This window comes from Protomyctophum bolini, assembly GCF_963924005.1.
Source record: "Protomyctophum bolini genome assembly, chromosome: 6".
Classification (NCBI taxonomy): Eukaryota; Metazoa; Chordata; class Actinopteri; order Myctophiformes; family Myctophidae; genus Protomyctophum; species Protomyctophum bolini.
In genome coordinates, this window is record NC_137867.1 from 35,722,364 (window position 1) to 35,743,537 (window position 21,174).

At 42.0% G+C, this 21,174-nt stretch overlaps 2 protein-coding genes across 3 annotated transcripts in view; one reads left to right on the forward strand and one right to left on the reverse strand.

Moving 5' to 3' along the window:
• Positions 1-20,010, reverse strand: smad2 (SMAD family member 2). Of its 2 annotated transcripts, none has more exons than XM_080766662.1 (11): positions 19,793-20,010; positions 16,832-17,273; positions 15,267-15,356; positions 14,825-15,018; positions 9,562-9,696; positions 8,951-9,013; positions 8,749-8,802; positions 7,839-8,051; positions 5,996-6,133; positions 3,675-3,819; positions 1-2,481 (listed from the first exon to the last, which is right to left on the reverse strand). In XM_080766662.1, the coding sequence occupies exons 2-11, from the start codon at positions 17,071-17,073 to the stop codon at positions 2,358-2,360; spliced, it is 1,398 nt and encodes a 465-aa protein (XP_080622788.1). In that variant the 5' UTR covers positions 17,074-17,273; positions 19,793-20,010; the 3' UTR covers positions 1-2,357. The 2 variants fall into 2 exon arrangements, with proteins under 2 accessions (XP_080622788.1, XP_080622787.1); XM_080766661.1 differs by having other exon boundaries at positions 8,939-9,013.
• Positions 20,008-21,174, forward strand: part of LOC308316987 (uncharacterized protein) — a gene marked incomplete at both ends in the record, with an annotated part of 9,674 nt that continues 8,507 nt past the window's right edge. Inside the window, 2 exons of the mRNA XM_080765777.1 lie at positions 20,008-20,095; positions 20,755-20,766. Of these exons, the coding sequence (XP_080621903.1) occupies positions 20,008-20,095; positions 20,755-20,766 (100 nt within the window). The remainder of the gene's footprint in view (positions 20,096-20,754; positions 20,767-21,174) is intronic.

Genomic DNA, 21,174 nt, shown 5'->3' on the forward strand with positions numbered 1-21,174 from the left:
TCATCATGAGAATAAAAATCTTTATTAGTGTTTTATGAAGTCTGCATAATATGCCACACGCCTGAGAAGCTTATGGTCAAAAAAAAAAAAAACGAAAAAAAAAAACTGCTCTATCAATACCGCCCTCTACTGGTAAAACAACTGCGACATCTACTGTACTGACTTGCTTTGCAAAAAAGATTACTGTTAAATACACACATACTGTACTACTGTTATGTATATGTACGTCGTCTGGTCCACATCAGATTTGCAATGCTTTTTTTTTTCTTTTCACATTCATATGTTTGTAGGCCAAAGATAAAAGAATGTAACACTGGACCCTAAACACATGGTTCAGTCCCCCAAAATCCAAACTCCACTAGGTGCACTTAAAGTACAATCACTAGTGCTGTAAGGTAAACAAATGTATTACATCAATATAAAGGAGGTTTGGGGAGAAGGAAAAAAAAAAGGAAAAGAAAAAACGAATGTAAAAACAAAAAAAACACTTGCAACAGCCATGTAATGACGAGAATGGCATACTGCAAGCTAGTTTAAGTCTTTGTTTAACATACAGTATTTCATAGACAGGAACGAATACAATACACACATTTAAAACACAGGATGTCCCAGTGTGCAGACTCATTCGCTCTTCCTTTCTGGTATAAGATTCTGGAATACTGCCATGTTTCTGTAACATTTTAAAGCCAATTGTATCTGCTTCACCTTTACCCGCTTATCTAAGCACCAAAAAAGGCGTCAAGAGGTCAAATGAGCCATTATTCAATTTTCTTTAAGTGAAGAGATGAATGACTATGAAAATTCTCACAACATGCCTCTGGAATCATTAAAACCATAGGAAGGAAAGCAGATTTGGGGTTACAGGCAAATCAACCATTTTGTGTACTTTAAATGCACCAGATTTATTTTTTGAAAGATAAAAAGTAATAAGATAAAAAAAACAGGCTACATCATGTGGGGCAGTGATTTTTCTTACCAAGACAAAGGGCTTTCATTGGGAATTGGATTCAAGCTGAACCTTTTTGAGTAAAACAGGAATGATCCATGGTCTCCATGTCACTTTAAAAACAGCTGTGGTCTTGAAAATATTACTTTAATAAAAAGTGAAGGACAGAAAATCTTAAGTATATTTATATATAAAAATACATGAGAATACAAAAAAGTAGCAAAAGAAAGGGGATATAGGTTAAAAACAATATAGAATGAAATTCATTGATGCCTTCAATTTCTCCCGGTGAGAGACTTTTTTTTTATTTATTTTTTATTTTTTAAGACGCTTCACCTTGGAGAGCTCCAGGACTCCCAGTGTCGTGTCAAAAACTAAATGAAAAAGAAAATGAAAAAAATCCTTTCTAACAGCTTGATATTTTCTGGTCCCTGCCCAGTGCACCCAGCAAACCTAGGCCCAAGTCTCATTAGCTTCTAAATCCACTTTCTGTAAGGGGGTGCAAATCAAACCAACCTACTAGGACACGGAAGAGTGCCGTGTAATGACTAAGAAGTAAACTACAGCCAGGCCAATTATGGCGGTTCGTTTAGGGTTCTTGCTGATTCTTTTCTTGCCAACATTCCTATTTGTCCATTAAGAGGTGTGTCTTATAACGACACACGTCAAATAGTTGAAAAAATAAAATAAAGGAGAGGGTGCGGGGTTGTTTGGGCAATGGGTGAAATCATTTTGGGAATTAATTTCGTAAATACAATGTGGCGTTGTCCCCTTAGAGGGGATCGGCCACCAAGGCCATAATTCTTAACCAAGCCAACTCCCCCCCAGACAAAAACATGGGTCCAAGTTTCCCAGAGAAAAGTAAACTTAGGTTCAGAACAATGGTTGGGGTGGACCAAAATAAATTTCATTTTAGCATTCAAGCTTGTGTTACTCATACAAGCAATATCCAATACTGAGAAACTATTCACAGATATTTTTGGTTATTTCCCCCTGCTTCCTGGACTAAAAACCAATATACATTTCATTTGTACCACAAATAGATCTAATATTAAGGATTTGGGGAAAAGCAATTTAACAAGGTGCATGACATAGATGGGTAACAAAGTGCCAAATTCTATACTGAAAAGTCTATGTATTGATGTGTATATATGTCTGGGCCTGTGTGTGTGTGTGTGTGTGTGTGTGTGTGTGTGTGTGTGTGTGTGCGTCTTCAATCTCCATACGTATGCTTGCGTGTGTGAACGTGTAAAGTTAAAACTGGGAGTGGAACTGGGCCACAAATACTATGAAGTTATGTACAGAAATTCATTCTGTGGGGGTTCTATTTTTTCATGATAGGACTCACAAGTTTAAGAATTCATGATCTTTGTAAATAGGCTGACGTTGTTTGGGTAGTTCCTCGAGCCATTTAGGACATACTGGAACAGCGCACAGACGGGGAGCCCATCTGGGTCAGAACCTTGTCCAGCCACTGCAAGGGTCCATTCAAATGCAGCTCAATCCAGCAAGGAGTGCTTGTGACAGTCTGCCGCCTGAGACACAAAAGGATTAAAGTGTTGTTACTTCTGCTGCTCTGGTTCACCCCAGTCTTTGCATTAAAGCTGCTGGAAAGGACTTATTTTATTTCTGAATGTGAATGATATCCAATCATAGTGACAGAACATAACCATTAAAGGTGTAGTGAAATCACACTTTTAGACCATATCCGTGGTCATCATATAATAGATGCCCAAAGAATTTGGCAAGTTCTCATTTGTGTTTATATCAAAAGTCCATACAAAAATAGAAAAAGAACCACCTTAAAAAACTTAAGAGGTGCTGCCTGGAGCCACAAAGGGAACACGACCTTCTTCAGGCATGTGCCTGAAGAAGGTCAGTAGACCGAAAGCTTGCCAAATAAATTGATTGTGCGCAGATCTGAGTGTGCGGAGCTTCCCTTTATATTTTTTTTAATCAAAAGTCCATAGAAATATTTTTTATATTACTATATTACTTCCTGAAAACGAAAACGTGCTGCGTGATGACGTGTCGAGGCCCACATCAATAAAAGCCAATAAAAATTAAGCTCACCAGTTTGATTCCCATGCTTCATTGTCCTCCAACACAGCTGGTTTTGATTAAAGAACTACTCGTTTTTAATCTCATTCAAGATGACATCCAAACAGTGCATTACTCGTTTTAAACTTAATAATCACGCTAAAAATATGTACCGGTATATAGGTTGTGTATAGGTTAGAAATAATCCCCTGGCTTTTCAGAAACTTCAGAGCCAGCGTTTCAAGCTGAAACTTAAAAATAAAATGCCCACCATTTCAGTTTCACTGCACCTTTAAGTAATTTTAGATTTGAGCCAAGAAAACAAACAAAAAAAACATTATTTTATACTTTGGTTATTCAAAAATAGCAGATATAGAAGCTCCTACCGCATCACTTCGTGCAGTGATACAAGCTTGTACATCTGCTTTTTATTTTAAAAGATTTAATCATGAACATTTGTGCAAATCGTGTGTGTGTGTGTGTGTGTGTGTGTGTGTGTGTGTGTGTGTGTGTGTGTGTGTGTGTGTGTGTGTGTGTGTGCAATGCCTGCTGCTCAGCATATTTGCCTGATGGAAGACCTAGAGTCGAAACATTGCACTTTTGCCTTAATAAAAGTAAGTCTCTTGTGGAGCTCTAGTTGTGCGAATGTTTCTTCTTCCTTTTTGCTGCTCAGCATGGCCATGCTCACCTGTACTCGGCTCCCCAGCCTTTGACGAAGCTCATACGGATTGTGCACATCCTGGTGAGCTGGTAGACAGCTTCAAAGCCCTGGTTGACTGACTGAGCCAGCAGAGCAGCAAACTCTTGGTTGTTGAAGATCTTCAAGTTACAACCTTACAGGGAACAGGGAGGGTCAGTGGGTCAGACATAGTTGTCCCCGTGACATTTCTTTCTTGTTAAAATATTTGTACCGGTATAATATATGCACACACTACTAACGCTTTAAATAACTTCACACATTCAACCAGCAGGTGTCCTACTTGGCACTGCTGACAATGGGTTATACAAGTAGACAATCTTACCCTACATTTAAGGGTGGATTTTGTGTGTCCAGAATAGGGCTGGGTATCGAATTCCGATGGCATTGGATTACTTTCTTGGCATAAACATGAACGCATCAATACTACTCGGTATCAAAAGCGGCATATATATATAAATATAGATACATTATATATATATATATAATAAATATAGCACTTCTGACCCCATATGTATCCAGACCGTAGACTGCGCTCACTTGACTCTACTTGAGTGGACTGCTTCAGTCTTCAGTCTCATATCAGGCTAAAACATAGCTTTAATTCCATCAATGTCTGGCATACTTTAACATAATATAGCTCAGATATGTTGTCATTTTGGCGACAGAGCTTACTTTCTTCTTCTACTCTCATTAGCTGGTAAGTCTGGCCAGAGCCGGAATAACCCTCTGTGGTGCTCTGGGGCTTCGAACAGTTTTGTCTAATTAGTATTGTTTATGTTTGATAGCCAAGCAAGTTAATGTGTGGAATTATTTAATTCCAAAATGTCAATAGCTACACTTACCTTTGGGGACAAACTATGCTCACTTTTTTCTCATTGCATTATGCTCAATATTTTGTTTACCGTTATGTTAACACACTTTCTGTAGACAGTCATTGCATCATTTAAAAAAATAAATAAATAAATTCTCATGCCCCCCTAAATCAAGCTCAATGCCAGTTTGGCTTGGATACGACTGTCGCTCCATTTTCTTGGTTGAATACTATAAAATCTAGAGACACCACCACTAAGATTCGAAAAATGTAAATATATGGGGGGTGGACCAACTGCAGCGGCTGCAAAAAAGTAACCACCTAAGCCAAATTGTGAGAGAGAAATGCGATTCAATGATTGTCATGTCAACCTTTCCACCGGTTAAGTGCTTTACAGAGTTGAACGAAATCAACGCAGAAAGCGCTAAGCAATGGAGGAGGAGAGAAATATCTTGCCTACATTCCGTCATCCATCAATCTGGGAACGATCCCCAACAACACAAGCAGGAAAAGTAGTAATGCTTTTCCTCCTCTGCCCCCCACTTTCTGAAAGAGGAAGCCACTTCTGCTGGCTCCTTGAGTTGTAAATGTAACAATGCAACATGAATGTAAATGAAACATGACATCGCTCGAAGCACAGCTTTGCAAACTCGTCGGTGATCAGGCCCGAACAGAATGCGCGGCCGCGGTGTTTCCGACGAGACCTCTGCGGAATTACCGCAGAGAATAAAGTGTGTACAAGCTCTGATAGTTGTGTATAATTTATCGTCTCCTATGCTTCCATTTGGTGACAATTTGGCCATTTACAGACACGACCAACAAACCATGTTTTCCATTGCGGATGATCATATTTATCCACTAGTGGTTCATGGTTCCTTTTCTCAGCCTCTTCAGTTGTTTATATTTGCATGATCTTGAAATCCCAGGGTGGTTTGGATGACAGCCTGATAACTAAAGCTTAAAATAAACGCTGTTTTACAACTAGAAATGCACTCTGTCGAGCTGCCAACTTGCGCTTTACACACAAGTTGGACATGAATGACCTACTTGTGCGTGAGCAGAGCGCGCAATTTATCTCGGACTCTTGTCAACTTACTGTACCTCCCTCTAAGGGTTTCATCTTTGTTATATTTTATAAATATTTAAAATAAAACTTCCAATCGAAAACACAAATCCTTTCTTATAACAATTGTTAAATAAAAACTTTAGAGAATTATGGTGTTCTTACATCCAATTAACTTTCCACAAATTACGATGTGTTGCAAAGAAACAATTCTATTGTCCAGTGAAAACCAAATTCATAATCCCTGATTGGCCGAGGGGACTACCAAAAATTCACAATCCCTGATTGGCCGAGGGTGTCACCGACGTACGCATGCAGCGCCCCGATTGGCCGAGGGTGTCACTGACGTACGCAACGTCACGCCCTGATTGGGTGCATTGTGTCTTCTCTCTCACCCCCAACACTAGTCAAAACGGACTCTGTCGAGGCCTTTACCTGGAGGTATTTTGCAGACTGTTGCAGGGTGCCATCCATACCGCTGGTTGCAGTTTGGACTCTGGACAAAGATGGCGCTATCGCTCAGACATTCAGCAAATACTTCCCCGCCAATGTAATAAAGCCTTACTCCTCTTCCTGTGAACAAAAAATGGAAATAGACATCAATCACCTGTGGTAATCAGACATGCGACAACACCTCAAGAGCTACAGTACATAGCTACAGTGGAGTCAGTACTGCTGTATGGGGCAGAGACATGGACCCTCACAGCACAACAAGAAAGGGCCGTGGATGGGGTCTAAACAAGAATGCTACGAATGGCACTAGGTGCCACATGGACGGATCACGTCAGAAATGTGGTCCTCTACGCATTGTGGTCCTCTACGTCATTGACCGTCTAGCCCAGGGGTCCCCAATTAGTGGCCTGCGGGCCATCTGAAGCCGGCAGAGCGCCCCCTGGAAGAATTTCAAAAAATAAATAAATAAAGGTTTTTTTTTGGGGGGGGGGGGGGATATAAATGGCATTACATGGGGGTCAGTAGCCTCTGCATGTCAAACTGGGGGTCCTTTTCAAATGGGGTGAAAAGACCTCGACCTCACGCGTGCCGACTCGGCCACCAGAAAATGAATTGGGGAACCCTGGTCTAGCCTCTGAAGTAACTGTAAAATCCAACACACACGGTTGGTGAAATAGAACACTGTCTTTGTAGTATGTGTGTGTGTACATGCTGCACTATGTGCATTGTGGAGAAAAAAGGTTGCACATACATGCTACACGTGTGCGCATGTCAGCCCTCCCGGTTTTATTCTTCAAAGTTAATATGATCTAGAATTACAACATGTTTACCTGAGATACCTGAAACATAGCCTTTGCTAAGGCAAAACAGCCTTTGCTTCTGATGACAGCTGAAATTGCAAAGCAGTGACCCTAGGGTCACCAACTTCGGTAAGTCACAAATACAATTTGCAGAAATGAAACTTCGGTCACGTTATATTTCGAACCCGTGACTGTGCTTAAAGACAGGCAAGTTCAATTAGGGATGAAGCGTTTCTTTCTGTTAGTGACACACAGTGGGTGGGTAACCCTATGGTCTTGAGGATGGCCCCACACACACACACACACACACACACACACACACACACACACACACACACACACACACACACACCTTTAGAATCAAAACCACGGGTGTCTTGGACGTGTTTAGGTCCTTTTTATTGATATCAAACCATATTATAAAATTTGTAAAAAATTGGGGGGGGCTTTTCCTTCTTCAACGATCCCAGACCAGTTTTGCGCATGCGCACTGCCGTCCACTTCCTTGTTTACGGGCCGACAAAAGTTGCTATAAACTCTAAATGTCTAAACGCTAAATATACGGCGCTCTCCATGGTTCTGTGGTAATTTCTGACTTCAGCAAGCAAGCATAGAAGTAGTCATCTAGGATCATAAGTAAACTAAGAACCTAACATCCATCCAACAGTAGTATATCTGTGCAATGAAACTATACGTATACACTATAGAATGCTATAGCCTCACGTAGCCAGCCTTCATCTGCCTTTGCAATGCATATTGCCCCAAGAAGAAAGTCTGGCCCCTCTCAATTGTGGGAGGACTTCATGGCCGAAGTGGTGACGAGCCAACCAGATTAATCTGAAACCATGAAATAACCAACCAGGGCCCAGTATGCAAATATGGGGTGGGACATTGCAGAATAATAAATAAATCTAATACTGAGAGGGACGAGACTAATATCCACGCAGTGAGATTAGTATCGCTAAGAGTTTGCAGTTCAAATTGCGATGGGTAGTTCATTCCATAGTTCGGGAGCCAGAACCTACCTATGTGCCTCCGGGTCATCTCCACGGTGGCATTACGGTTGACGTTGGACAGCAGGCCGAGGCAGAAGCGCTCCGAGTTGGAGGGGTCTGTGAAGCCGTCCACTGTCAGTGAGGGCTGTGAGGCGTGGAAGGTCTCTCCCACGCGCTGGTTCAGCTCGTAATAGGCTATTGAGCACCAGAAGGCTGGCTCAGAGTAGGTCACCGGCTGTAGGTCTGAAACAGGACATTATACACCTTTATATCGTCCTTTCCCCCCCCATTGCATCAATTTAGTTGTGCACTATTATATGATCATATTGATAATACTGCCTAGATTTTACACTCGCAGTTAGTCCAAACCTTATTATACATTACATGACATGGAAAACGTGAAAACAATGTTGACATTAAGTTAGTATAATCAAATGATCTAGACTGAATGGCAATGAAGTACACGTTCATTTTTAACATCAAACAATATATCTTGAATAATATCATGCAAAATAGATGGGATTAGCTATGGTATAGAGACAGGAAGCAAAGCTGGAGGTAACAGACAAAAAAATGTGAGGTTCTCTCTGGGAGTAACAAGGGTGGATATAGGATCAGGAATGAGTACATCAGAGTTAGATGTTAGAGAGGCCAGACTGAGATGGTTTGTACAGAGGAGGGATAATCAGTAGAAGGATGTTGAGGTTGGAACTGCCATGCAGGAGGCCTAGAGGAAGACCAAAGAGGAGATTTATGGATGTAGTGAAAGAGGACATGAAGTTAGTTGGTGTGAGGATGCAGTGGACAGGGTGAGATGGAGGCAGATGACTCTCTGTGGCGACTGGCGACCCCTGAAGGGAACAGCCGACAGGAAAAGAAGAAGCTCAGCTCTGTCTATAGTAGTGTTAGATTTATAATGAGCTAAGTGCGCATATCTTACCCATGCTGTGATTAACAGGGGACAAGGTGCTGGGGGACAGCTCTGCTGGAGAACCTGACAGGTACAGGACACAGGAAGTTAACCATTTAACATGATTTATAGAAGCTGCTTTACTGTTGACTTGGAGAAAGAGAGTTTGAACGGCAATGGGAATAACAGAAACCGACAGGGAGTGTCTAGTCTAGGGTACCTGTGTCCATACTTTGATTCATCTGTTGATCGCTTGCCTCCCCATCCTCACTGATGTAGCCTGGGGGTGGGGTTTCTAGAGGACAAACACAACAGCTTACTCACTGTGGCATCCTTGTAACATAATAAAATTATAATTAAAGAACATGTTATTGAACTCATTGTTATTAGGGATAATACTTGATACACCAACTAGTCTATAAGCAAAAACGATGACAAAAATATAAATATTGTGTCATGCTGAGCCTCCTTCATGGCCCAGACATACTTCCATCTCAGATAACCATGCATCGCCGGCGTGCTCCCCTGGTATATTAGCTCCACTTGCACATTTTGCTGTTCTTTGAAGACTTCAATGCAAAGACAATTTGGGATACGCACATTTCAGTTGCTGCCGTCTCCACCATCTATGTGGATTTTTACCCTCCCCACCCCATTTAGTCGCTATGCCCAATGAACCCTAACACTTAACACCTAGATTCTGCAGTGGTAGACGGGTACTTTAGCCTTGTGCGGCATGCCACCCAAACCCCCACGCAATTCTTCTCTTCTAGTGCATCATCCAACCTTTGATGCTTTGATCAGACAGTCATCCTCCTGACCCTTAGACGGAATTGCACTAACCTGGTATGTAGTTGTTAGGAGGTTCAATTCCTGCAGGAAAGTTTGTGTTCTCAGGTATGGAATGAGTGTAATCGTCAAGCGGTGGTAGCTCCGTCAGAACTTCCGAGTGTCTTGGCACAAGAACGGGAGGCAACACTGCAGAGTTAAATGGAGAACAGTTGAAATTACATTTTGAGCAGTTATGGGACTTATTTATTACTAACCAGTAAGACGCATGAGGGCGACGTTGCATGCACTGACCATATGGAGCGTGTCTTGAGTGTACAGGGTGTGACGAGGTCAGATCAACATATGGAATGTCAGATCAGGTCAGCTCCATATATATATATTGAAATTCTTTATTTGGAATACCCCTTGAGATACAATATCTCGTTTTCGAGAGGGTCCACAAGCATACAGTCAATACAAGGTGATTAACAGAAAATAAAAAGGAAAACAAAACAAAACACAAAACAACACAAAACAGGGTATTGCACTAGACAAGCAGAGTAGCAACAAGATGGAAAAGTTGTTCCGTCAGTATCACTGTCACTATAGGTCAGCATTAAGATACATTTAATTTGGTTTTCAGCATTGGAGAACTTTTGATAAAGAGAAACATTTAGTTAATCTCATTGATTCATTGTTTGCATGAGCGTATAGTAATATAGTAAGAAACTACAATGAACAATCCTATTGAAACCTTATGTCCCATGGGGGACAAGAGGAGTAAGTAAGTAAGTAATATTAAGTAATGAAATATATAGATAATAGATCAAATGGAGTGAGATATGGGCATGTACAAGAGGTCGTAATATAAGAAGACACTGCATTTTTGAACATATTAAAGGATGGAATGGTTCGAATATGTGTTGGTAAATTGTTCCAATCAGAGGGGGCTTTAAATATGAATGCTTTCTTACCCAATGCATTGGACACTGTTGGAACAGAAAAATAGGGTTGGGCGGAGTGCCTCAACTGCAAATTGGTAGTGGATGGTACTAGAAACTGTTAGAGATATTGTGGATAGTTGAAGTGTATACATTTAAAAATAAACTGGGTCCAATGACACTGTCTTCTTATAGTGAGAGAGGGCAACTCAAGATTCTCATACATAGTACAGTACAGTGGTGAGTAGTAAAAGGATAACCTAAGATAAACTATGTTGAGACTGTTCAAATTGGATTTGGATGCGGTTTGATACACAAAATCAGCATACCGGTAATCAAATATGGGTAAGATACGTTGTAGAACTAGTCTTTTTCTGACAGAGAATGAGAAGCAGTTTCTAGAGCGATAGAGTACACCAATGCTGAAATTAGCTTTTCTTATAATGTGATCAATGTGACATTTAAATGAGAGTTCGGTGTCAAGCCACATGCCCAAATATGTTGTATGTTCAACTCCTTGCAATGGAGTACCATACAGGCCATATATGGAGATCTAAGGGTGGCAGCAGGGGCAGTGTCTTGAGTGTACAGGGTTTGATGAGGGCCCAAGTAGGGCCTTAATTTTCTGGCCTGTTGATAACTCTAGTTTTCGCCGGCTGCCAGGCGCAGCTGCAGAAATAACTTTGGGGCAGGCCCGTCTAGAGTTTAATGGGCTTAATATCCCTGATGGTATCATAGTAATGTCACGAGACCTGGGCACAATATATGGAGGCTTTCCCCATGTATGAGGATGATGATGTCATAGTGATGCCACGAGACCTGGGCACAATATATGGAGGCTTTCCCCATGTATGGGGATTTTGAGTGACGAAAAAGGCACAATTCTATAGTTAACACCCCGATCGCCCGGGGGTATTTAGGACCATTAAATCAGAGCGCCCAGCGATTTGCAGCAACGGAGCACATTTCAAGGTGAACCCAGGCGCCATCTTGGATGTAGCTAGATGTAGCCAAAACACCCCCGAGGCGATCGACAACAACGGTAGTTATGATTCATTCTAACGCGACTAGCGGCGGGACTGTGACGGTCCGTCAAAAACATAATCTTTGGTTAGAATTGGACAGATTGATTTAGATCAAGAGTTATTCAAGTTTTAAGATTTTCGGTCTCATCCACTAAAATGGGGGGGGAACATTTTTGGATGACGTCCCAACCGGTAATGACATCGAATGTTGCCTAACAGGCGCTCCCAGCCTGTGGAGCGATGCGCTCAGTTATGATATCAATAAAGTTCCGTCCTGTGATTTATCTCTGTCCTGAGAGCCGAGCGATACTATTTGATATGACGGAGACCTCCATTTATGCCATCTTTGGTCGCAATAAGTACATTTTTTCATCTTTACTTCTCAAGGTACCGATTAAATCAAGCATGTTCAATCTCATTCAAGTATTTAGTCATGGTTCATGTGAAGTTCAATAACGTGTCATGAGCATTGTCAACATCCAAATGGTGCACCACACCAGCAAACTTTATATTTTCTGTGTAAACAGACAGCCTACTTGCCAAAAAGCAACAGTCTTGCCCTTCTGCTACAAATTCTGGGGTGTTAATTTAAAAACAACTAGTCCTTACCCGTTCTGAATATATGAACAGCAAATATATATATATAGAATATTAGTGGTCCATGACATGAAAATGATGTTTGACAGTCAGCAATAGTGTTGCTTATTGTAGATTAATTTTCAGATTTTCATAGACCTGGTTGCTCGTTTCCCTCTCAGTCAATGTGGCAACCCTGGTCAGTGCCGTGTTGACAATGTAGCTTAGCAGTTATCACACAACAGCTAGGAGGAGCAGCCTTCTGGCGTGGCCACGTCATGTTTAAAAGTATTTTGCGCAATTTATGTCCCCGAATGTATGGATATGGACGCGCACACACACACACACACACAAACACACACCGCCTCCTGGCCTGAGGGGGTTGGAGTGATGTAAAAACAATATTTGAACAGTGAAATACATCGGTAAAATCGGTAAAAAGTAGGCTAGGTTCATTCTGGGAGCGTGCAGATTTTGTTTTGCATGGAGATATGTGTGCCAATAGTGTGGCTCGGTCGGAGATAGACGACAACGGCTGTGCTGTGTATTAGGAGACACACACACACACGCGGCGCCAAATTGTATAGGGCACATTTTGTTGTGTTGCAGCGGTAGCTAGAGGAAGCATGCCAACGGTGGCCTGTGATGCAGGTGTCGCTAAGGGACGGAGGTGCGAGGTTATTCACTAATAAATTGATTATTAATCATTAATGTGTCAAATGGGAAAAAGGGCTCCGTTAAGACCTCCATATAATTATGGTCCATGCCTGTGTGAAAAGTGATTCGTGCAGTTAATGATGAGATAATGCTCTGTCAGTGACATTCAGAAATTCAGACAGTCATTCAGACATTCGATGAATTATAGTATGATAATGCTTTCCTCAGTGTTGTAGTGCTACTTTTAGAAGTGGGGGGACGCCCATAAAACACATGCGCGTGTGCACTTGCATGCACATTTGCGTGCACATGCGCAACGCGTGCAGACAGACAAGCACTATAAAACATTCCGTCATTTATAGCCTATTTAGAAACAGGGTTCACAATGCTTAATTGTATCCATAAAAGTAAGTCCAAAAACATATTTTTGCCCATTAAATATTTTAGGCGTGAGAGAAGGTCAAGGTTCAAGGTCAAAGTCTTCTATGCAGTAGGCATAATGTTTAGCAAGATTATGTGGTGACGTTTTAACGTAGTTAAGCATTTTAAGAGCACAACTTAGATGGAAAACAGTAAGTTGTAGAGTACAGCAAGATGCCATACAAAAAGAGAACCAAGTATCGTAACAGCTTGCATAATTTCTATGGTATGTAATTATGAGCACAGATGAAGGGTTGCCACAGGACAAGGAGATGTTCATGATGTGTAATGTGTACTGTGTAAAGTTTATGATTATGGTTGAAGTTGCTGTGAGAGGTCTCTTGTGGGCCTCCCACGGGGCAGCACACCTAAACCTAACCTTAACCCATGTCTAACCAATGACTACTCTAAACTAAGTATGCACCCCCTCTTGGGTGGAGAAGAGAGGGACAGAATTCTGCTTTAGAGTACTTATGTCCTTATAAAGGCATATACGGTAACAGAACAGCTAACATTCAACAACTTAGGCTAATATGAAAGGAGGTTCAGGTTTCAGGACCTGTATCACAAGCCAACGAGTAACAGTAACACTCAAAACATATTCTTGCTTACCTAGAACAATAATTTGCCAATAGGGGGAATGCGCAATTGCGCATGCTTAAAGTGAATGGTACATCGAGTGGCAAAGCAACATGCAAAGTGAGTTTAACATTGTTTAGCGTTGTTGCAATCAGATAGGACTTTTCTGTTTGGATGCATGGGTTGTCAAGGTCAGAAAGTAGTTTTTGACACTCAGTAGGCATTCCTGCATAACTTCCGGGTTTGATGATGTCACACGAATACCCTCTATTGCCATTTCACATATAGAGGACTGCTGACTTCCATCCAAGTGATACTACTGGGTGGTAAACAGCAGGGTGTTTCAAACAGCAGGTAACATACAGTACGTTGGGGAAGTGGGTAGAGATGGATTAATTTACAACTAATATGAACTATGGCTATAATCAGCCGCTGTGAGATGTTTTGAGGAGACGCTAAGTGAGAAGCAGAAAAAGATGTACAGAACCTATTATTCCCCACCTCCAGTCTAAAGGTCTACTGTAAAATACAACCACCAATTGAGATTATTTACGATCTGTGTTACCAAATGGAACCTTCCACTTCTACAGTATCAGAGCTACAGACTCATAAGGGCTCATTTTGTTCCCAACCATCAATCATTTTGCCGGGAACCCCCTCAAGGATCTCTGGGGCTCCCCAGACTGAATGCCTTCCTAGGCATAAAGCACCACTGTAAAGCTACAATCCGTTAGTTTTGTGTCTCTCGTCTCCTGACATATAGGCAATTGCATGCATTGCATTATGTCCTGACTCCTAACTACGATAAAAATGGCAGCACAAATAGCATCCAATGTGGGGTACCGTCTGCTTCAAATAACTTCACTGACATTTTCAACCACTAGGTGTTTTACCCAACACCAGGGTCTACATTTCTCAATACAAGAGTAGGGAGATCACCTCCAAGATGAATATTCTGTGTCTACTTAAAAAGTAAGTAAATGTGAAAAAAGCCTGGAACCTGGGCTATTTTTGGTTAAATATTCTTGTTTCTTGGCACTGAACGAGTTTAATGGCATAGTGGTTCTGTTGCTCACTTCCAGAACCACACAAACCCCTGGAGGTCTACAACCAAAACAAAAGTCTATGGCAGCTCACCTGGGGTCTCCACCCTCTGGTAGTGGTATGGATTGATGCACACCTCGTCCTTCTTGAGGTGGAAGGCGTATTCGCAGGCCTCGATGGCGCGTAGCTCATGGTGGCTGTGCAAGTCAGGCCATCGCCACAGACGGCAGTAGATGACATGGGGAAGACCCTTCCTGTGGGAGACCTGCAGGCGCCCGTCCAGGGATCTGATTGGATGGCAACCAGAAAGTGTCGGTGAGAGATTTGGGAGGCAAACGGGGAGCGAAATGTTGGATAAGATGTATAAAGTGGCCAGATAAGTCGAATAGGGGGGGGGGGGGGGGGGGGGGGGTGTCGAGAATGAGAAGCAAAATAAACACGTTCTCATTTCCCCTCACCCAACACTGCAAAATGACAACTTTCCCACATCAAAGTTGTATGCAACACCATACAATAGGTTGAGGAGGATAGTCACCTGGTTTGGTCAGGGTAGCTGTATAGGCCTGAGGTATCCCACTGTTCTATCGTATTTGGAGTACTCAGTCCCCATATTTCAGAGCAATTGCTGTGCACAGAGAAAACAACAAAAACAAAACAAAAAAACAAATGATAAACATGGGACATGGATCATTCAGAAGTATCAGTATGGGTAATGTGAACATTAAAAGGCCTCTTTTATTGGAGTCTCAGGAAGAAAAGACATCAAATTCCTTTTCATCTGAGAAATGAATGATGGGATACTTCAAATAAGAGAAGCCTTTTTGACAGAATTAAGGAGGGGATAAAACATAAAATGGCATTCAGTAACACACAATGAGACTGTTGGTGAAACAAAGAACATTCTTAAACAATTATGACATTGTATTTAAATACAACTTATTTTTTTACTGTACAGCCGTGTATGTCGGTGAACTTATCTGGAGAGACGTTCAAACACTGAAGACACTCAAAGGGAGAAAAAAGGGGGGCAACCTTGGAAAGAAACTATCTTTCCGTTTTATAGCATTCTCAAAACTTCACAAGAAAATGGTCGGAAAACAAAAAAATGGAATGAAGACGAATGACGTAAGAGTTGCTTCTGAAGACCAGGACAATAGTAGACTACTACCGCTAAAGACTATAGCATGTAATTTGCGTTATTATTAACTCAAGTGGGATCTCAACTACCCTTCAAACCACATTATATTCAGAATTCAGTTCCTGACAGCATAGCAAAACTATGTTGCAAGATTTTAGTTTTTAATACAACGGTACCTCTAAATGACAGCTGGTTACCTGCAAAGCTGCTAGGTGAACTGTCAAACTGTAATAAATGTGTCTGGTTGTAATTTCCCAGAATTCCCAGTTCCCACCCTAACAAAATCAACAACTTCTCCCTCCCTCTAAGGTGCGGAAATCCTTTACTACTCGAGTGAGATCTGCAAGGGAAAAGCATTTCATTCACATCGAGCCAGCAATCATTTCAGTACAAAAACAGGAGAACTCTCAGGCGATAACGGCCAGGCGACTATCTATAGACATCCAAACAACCGACTTTGTGACGTGGTTGTTGGCAGCTCATCAGTGAAGAACGATTCTGTTAACACACCATGTTCCCAGAGAACACGAGTCTAGGGCATCAAGGCTGACTGGCTGATAACATCCTCACTGACCCCTTGTAATGTCTGCCACCCATGAACTGTCAGCACAGTTATTTTTCAGTTTTTAATTTCCAATAATAGAAAACGTCTTATTTATTCCTAGTGGAGCATCGATCTTTCCCCCTGGATCACATACATGAATAAAGCACATCTTAACTACAGTCGAGTAGCTGTGGAAGGAAACTAGGGTCTAGAAGTGCTCAGACTATTCTTTGGCATCCAATGCTTCTGAACTATCTCAAACAAGAACGTTTTTGCATAAACATGTGAGACACACAGGTGAATTAAGTGCTAGACCAATGTGGTGGCAGTTGTTTCCAAGTATCTTGACGTAGCATAAAAACAAAGGAGTTCCGTACTTAATGTGACCACTACTCCACCGTTGTGCGGCCTACTGTACCTGGGGATGGTGACACACTTGGTGTTGCAGTTCTGTGTGGTGATGGCTTTCTCCAGCTCGTCAAGCTGGCCTGTCTTCTTCAGCTTCTTCACCAGGCTTTTCACCGCCTTTTCGCACCACTTCTCCTCCTGGCCGTTCTGCTCGCTGCTGCCTCCGCCCGCTCCACCCGGCCCGCTGGCAGACTTCTTCCAACCCAGCAGCCTCTTTACCACCGGTGGAGTGAAGGGCAGGATGGAAGACATCTTGGTCGCGGGAGGGGGGTTAGCCGAGGGTCTCTCTTCCAGAGAACTCAGTCAGAAGAACACACTCGCTCGTACACACAGAAGCAGAGGGGACCTGGAGGAGGCACAGATTTGGGCCCTTGCTCTGGGGTGGCCCCACTCTACTGACCCAGGGAGTCACAGGTTGGAAGCCAGGGCAAGCAGTTTTAAGACGGAGAAACCTTTGGAGGAAAATCAAACACATATTAAAAACATACAATTACAAACAATTTCACAGTTAACACATTCAAACCGTACGACATGTGGGAACGTCATAACTAATCCAACCGATGGATCAACCGAGAGAAAAATATTTGCCTCTTATTCTGCACCATACTCCTTGCTTGCGTTGTCGTTCACTTCCCTGTTTACCGTTCACAAAGAAAGGCTTGGCGCTCTGCGCATGTTTTGACCAGATGGATATACTAAGCTCTGAATTTCTGACTTCAACATGCCTCTCGTTCAAAATATGAAGAGAGTGATCATCAGCGACTTTTATCTGAAACTTAGCGAGGTAAGCAAGCAAAAATATATCTCCCGTTTTTTTCCGGAACGGAAGGGGGGGCTAACAGAGTAAAAGCGGCCATATCTTCCAGGCACCCCAAGCTTCTATTTTGAAAGAAATCCCAGCACTGATTGTCTTAATAATATAGCGGTCATAACTAGACTGCTGCTGCCAAGTTCAATATGACAATAATAAACACATTACACAAACAATGATTGTAAAAGGAATGTTAATAATGAATTACAACAAATAGTATTGATCTGCCACAGCAACACTGTTAACATTTCATAAGACTGTCTTGCTATATGGTAGCCCCTCTCGGAACCCTCCATAAAGCTTTTATGAAATTTGGAAACTTTAGTTTAAGCTTTATGTAGGGTTCCTGGACATTACTAAATTTTCGAATGCAGATGTTGGAACGCGGACATAAACAAACTCCGCATTAAGTCGATCTGCGCACTATGACGACGTTTTTTCTTGTGATGGCTTCTGAATGTGCAAACTATAAGTACCTATACATACCTCTGAGAATATCTCCTGTGTCGCGGAAGCCGTTAAGTATTTTTAATCCATGTTTGATTAAAAATGTCGCTTTGATTCTTCTTGTTTATTTACCGTTTATTGTACCGCCTCCCGATGTGCGTTTGGCTTTGCCGGCTACGTCCCTGCCTCTGATCTGCTCCGTCATAGCTATAGCGCCACTAGCTAGCCAGATAGGCGGTACAATGAGGTGTCAATAAACAAGGTAGGAAGAAGCGACATTTTTAATCAAACAGATTAAAAATACTTGACGGCTTCCGCAACACAGGAGATATTCTCAGAGGTATGTATAGGTACTTATAGTTCGCACATTCAGATTAGAAGCCATCACAGGAAAAAACGTCGTAAAACTGCGCAGATTCATTTATCTGAACGTGTTTACATGTATTTATGTGTGCATACCAGGTGGCAGCCGGCGCTGGACTAGGACCCCATGGTATAAAGTCTTAAAAATGTCAGAAACTTTACTACCATTGGGTTTTGCTTGTGGGGCTAGCTATATGGTTAACTGGAGCATTCGCAGACAGTCCACTTTCCGGTCACAAATAATGTTTAAATAACATGTAGCTAATGATGGCAAACTTATGAAGTTGACCAACATAACAGGGTGTGCCTGAGTGTGTTGTTGCATTGGTGAATACAGGAAAACAAACAAACACCATTAAAAGCCATCAAATAGCTGAACTGAGAATTATAGCTCATAGTGGAAATCAATCGAATTGATCCACAGGAGTATTTGACAGCTGAGCTAACGGTTACAGTAGCTAGCTTCGTTGTGTGTGTGTGTGTGTGTGTGTGTGTGTGTGTGTGTGATGCAGGGCCGGCTAGGGCTTTAATATACTTCGTCGAGCGCGGTGTCGCGCAGCAGCGAATCTAGCAGATCTACAAGCTCACAGACGCGCTGTGAGCTTGTAGATCGGTCTGTTTTTTTGCGCGACACCCGCGCCAACCAACGTATATCTCTGGCTGTAGGGGGGCCTTGCTTTGCTTTCACTTCACGGGCGCTAGCAGCAGCAGCTAACCGATTGCATTGGCAACACAGTTGCAGAATAAACGCCGAAATATGTCTGTCTTTAGGTGTTTTATTTCTCCATTAAATTCACAATAATGAAGACAAAACAATCAATATATGAGTAGGCTTGCTGCGGGGGTTAGGCCATCTACACCTAACGTTAGCGGAACGCAGGCAGCTAGCTTGTTATCAGAAATCCTTTTGTTGTGATCCCAGAAAAAAAAACTGCTTTGCGCAACAATCAACTCGCGCTACTTGGGCTAACTAACGTTAGCTGGCAAAACAAAGTCAGCTTCACCACTGTGTGTGACACGGGATGGGAAACCCCGATATTTAAACATCTACAAATCAGTCGTTCCGTTTCAGTACGGCAGTTAATATGTTTAAACCGTTTCCCTAAAACACACACACACACACACACACACACACATGCACACCTCCTCTTACCGGGGGAGAAAAAACGAGTTCACATCTTGAACTATTCTAATACACAGAGAGAGAGAGAGAGAGAGAGAGAGAGAGAGAGTCCCCCCCCCCCCCCCCCCCCCTCCTCATCGCTAGCGGCTAGCTAGCCTGCTCTGCTAACACACAAAACAACACGCACCAAAGTCGTGAAAACAACCAAACAGCATTGCAATAGTTACCCCAATTATTAGCCTCCCGAATTCCACTTTTCGCGGGGAAATACGTGCACACAGCTCAACAGACGCCTCTCTGGCATGAAAATAACGTGAACGGTTTTCTATGGCAGCAGGAATTATTTGACAAGGAGGCTTGTTGGCTTTTCTTCTGAAGCTGCTACTGTTGCTAGTTAGTTAGCCTCGGCGTTAGGTAGAACTGGAGGAACCAAAACGCTCACATGAACTTGCTGGCTGACATCAAGGATGCGAGTCCCGCCTTGCTCGAAAAACGATTGGACAACCCGAAGCAGAACTACGAAGAGGGACGTACTGGATTGGTTCGTTTGCGTGACAATCCTTTTATGTTTATTTGACAGCATGGGTTTTGTATCAATCTGTCATCATCGGGGGGGAATAGTTTGACTCCCCAAGCAATTTAAAGCCGACATCAATACTTTTTCCATTAATTAATTAATTAATTAATTAATGCTTTCTAATTCAATTGGTGACAAGAATGCAATTAAAACCTGGGGTGCTGCAGACACACAGGCCTATTATGATAGACAAAAATGTTCAAATCTAAACCTTGTTTTCTCGTTTTCTCTCTCAAATTTCAATTCTTCATTAATGCTTTCAAAGTGGTACATATATATGTTTTATTCTATTGGTGACAAGAATACAATTAAAACCTTGGATGCTGCAGTCAAGTGATGATAGACTAATGCTTAAATCTAATCCTTGTTTTGTCCTTTACTCTCAATTTTATTAATCGTCCCTTAACGACATATTATGACTCTGTCATAACGACACAGACTGATGAATACCTGTCAGGCGTTAATTGCCCTCCACCCAAATCATGAATCCAATTGGTATTGGTCTCACCTGGTGCCAGTATAAATGCTTCAGGTCAGCATCTGGTCGATTTTTTTATTCATCTGCAGCCATGGTTGTATGGCTGCTTCTTTGTGTTGTGGCTTTCCAACTAGGGCCCTTGCAAGGTGAGCCAGGTACTTCCACCCATTGTAATCAGCATTGTAGTCATTGTTCTATTCTAAGAGTAAGTTCCACCTGGAGATAAAGCACCTCAGTTGGAACCTTGCACCATTACAATGAATTAAAAAAATCACATTTAAATGCTAGAGATGGGATAATAATCCTATAGTTTATTGTGAAAAAAGAGCTGCTCACACTAATTGTGGAGATTTAAATTTACCGTGAATTGTCCTCGTTCATAGCCTACATTGGGATGAATACGCTTTTTTAAAGCAGCAAATTCAATAAAATAGTGCATTTTATGCTACACAAATTTATTTTTGGCAAACATTCCCCCTGGAGTAGGAATGCTGGGGGTTCAAGTGGTTTAAAGTGACATTCTTGCACAATAATTGTGACATCTAACTATCATA

Coding starts and splice junctions, on each gene's coding strand:
- smad2 (XM_080766661.1), bottom strand. CDS start 17,073: ATGTCTTCCATCCTGCCCTTCACTCCACCGGTGGTAAAGAGGCTGCTG. Junction 15,357..16,831: donor AAGTGTGTCACCATCCCCAG/GTACAGTAGGCC, acceptor CTCTGTGCACAG/CAATTGCTCTGAAATATGGG. Junction 8,803..8,938: donor GAATCAAAGTATGGACACAG/GTACCCTAGACT, acceptor TGTACCTGTCAG/GTTCTCCAGCAGAGCTGTCC.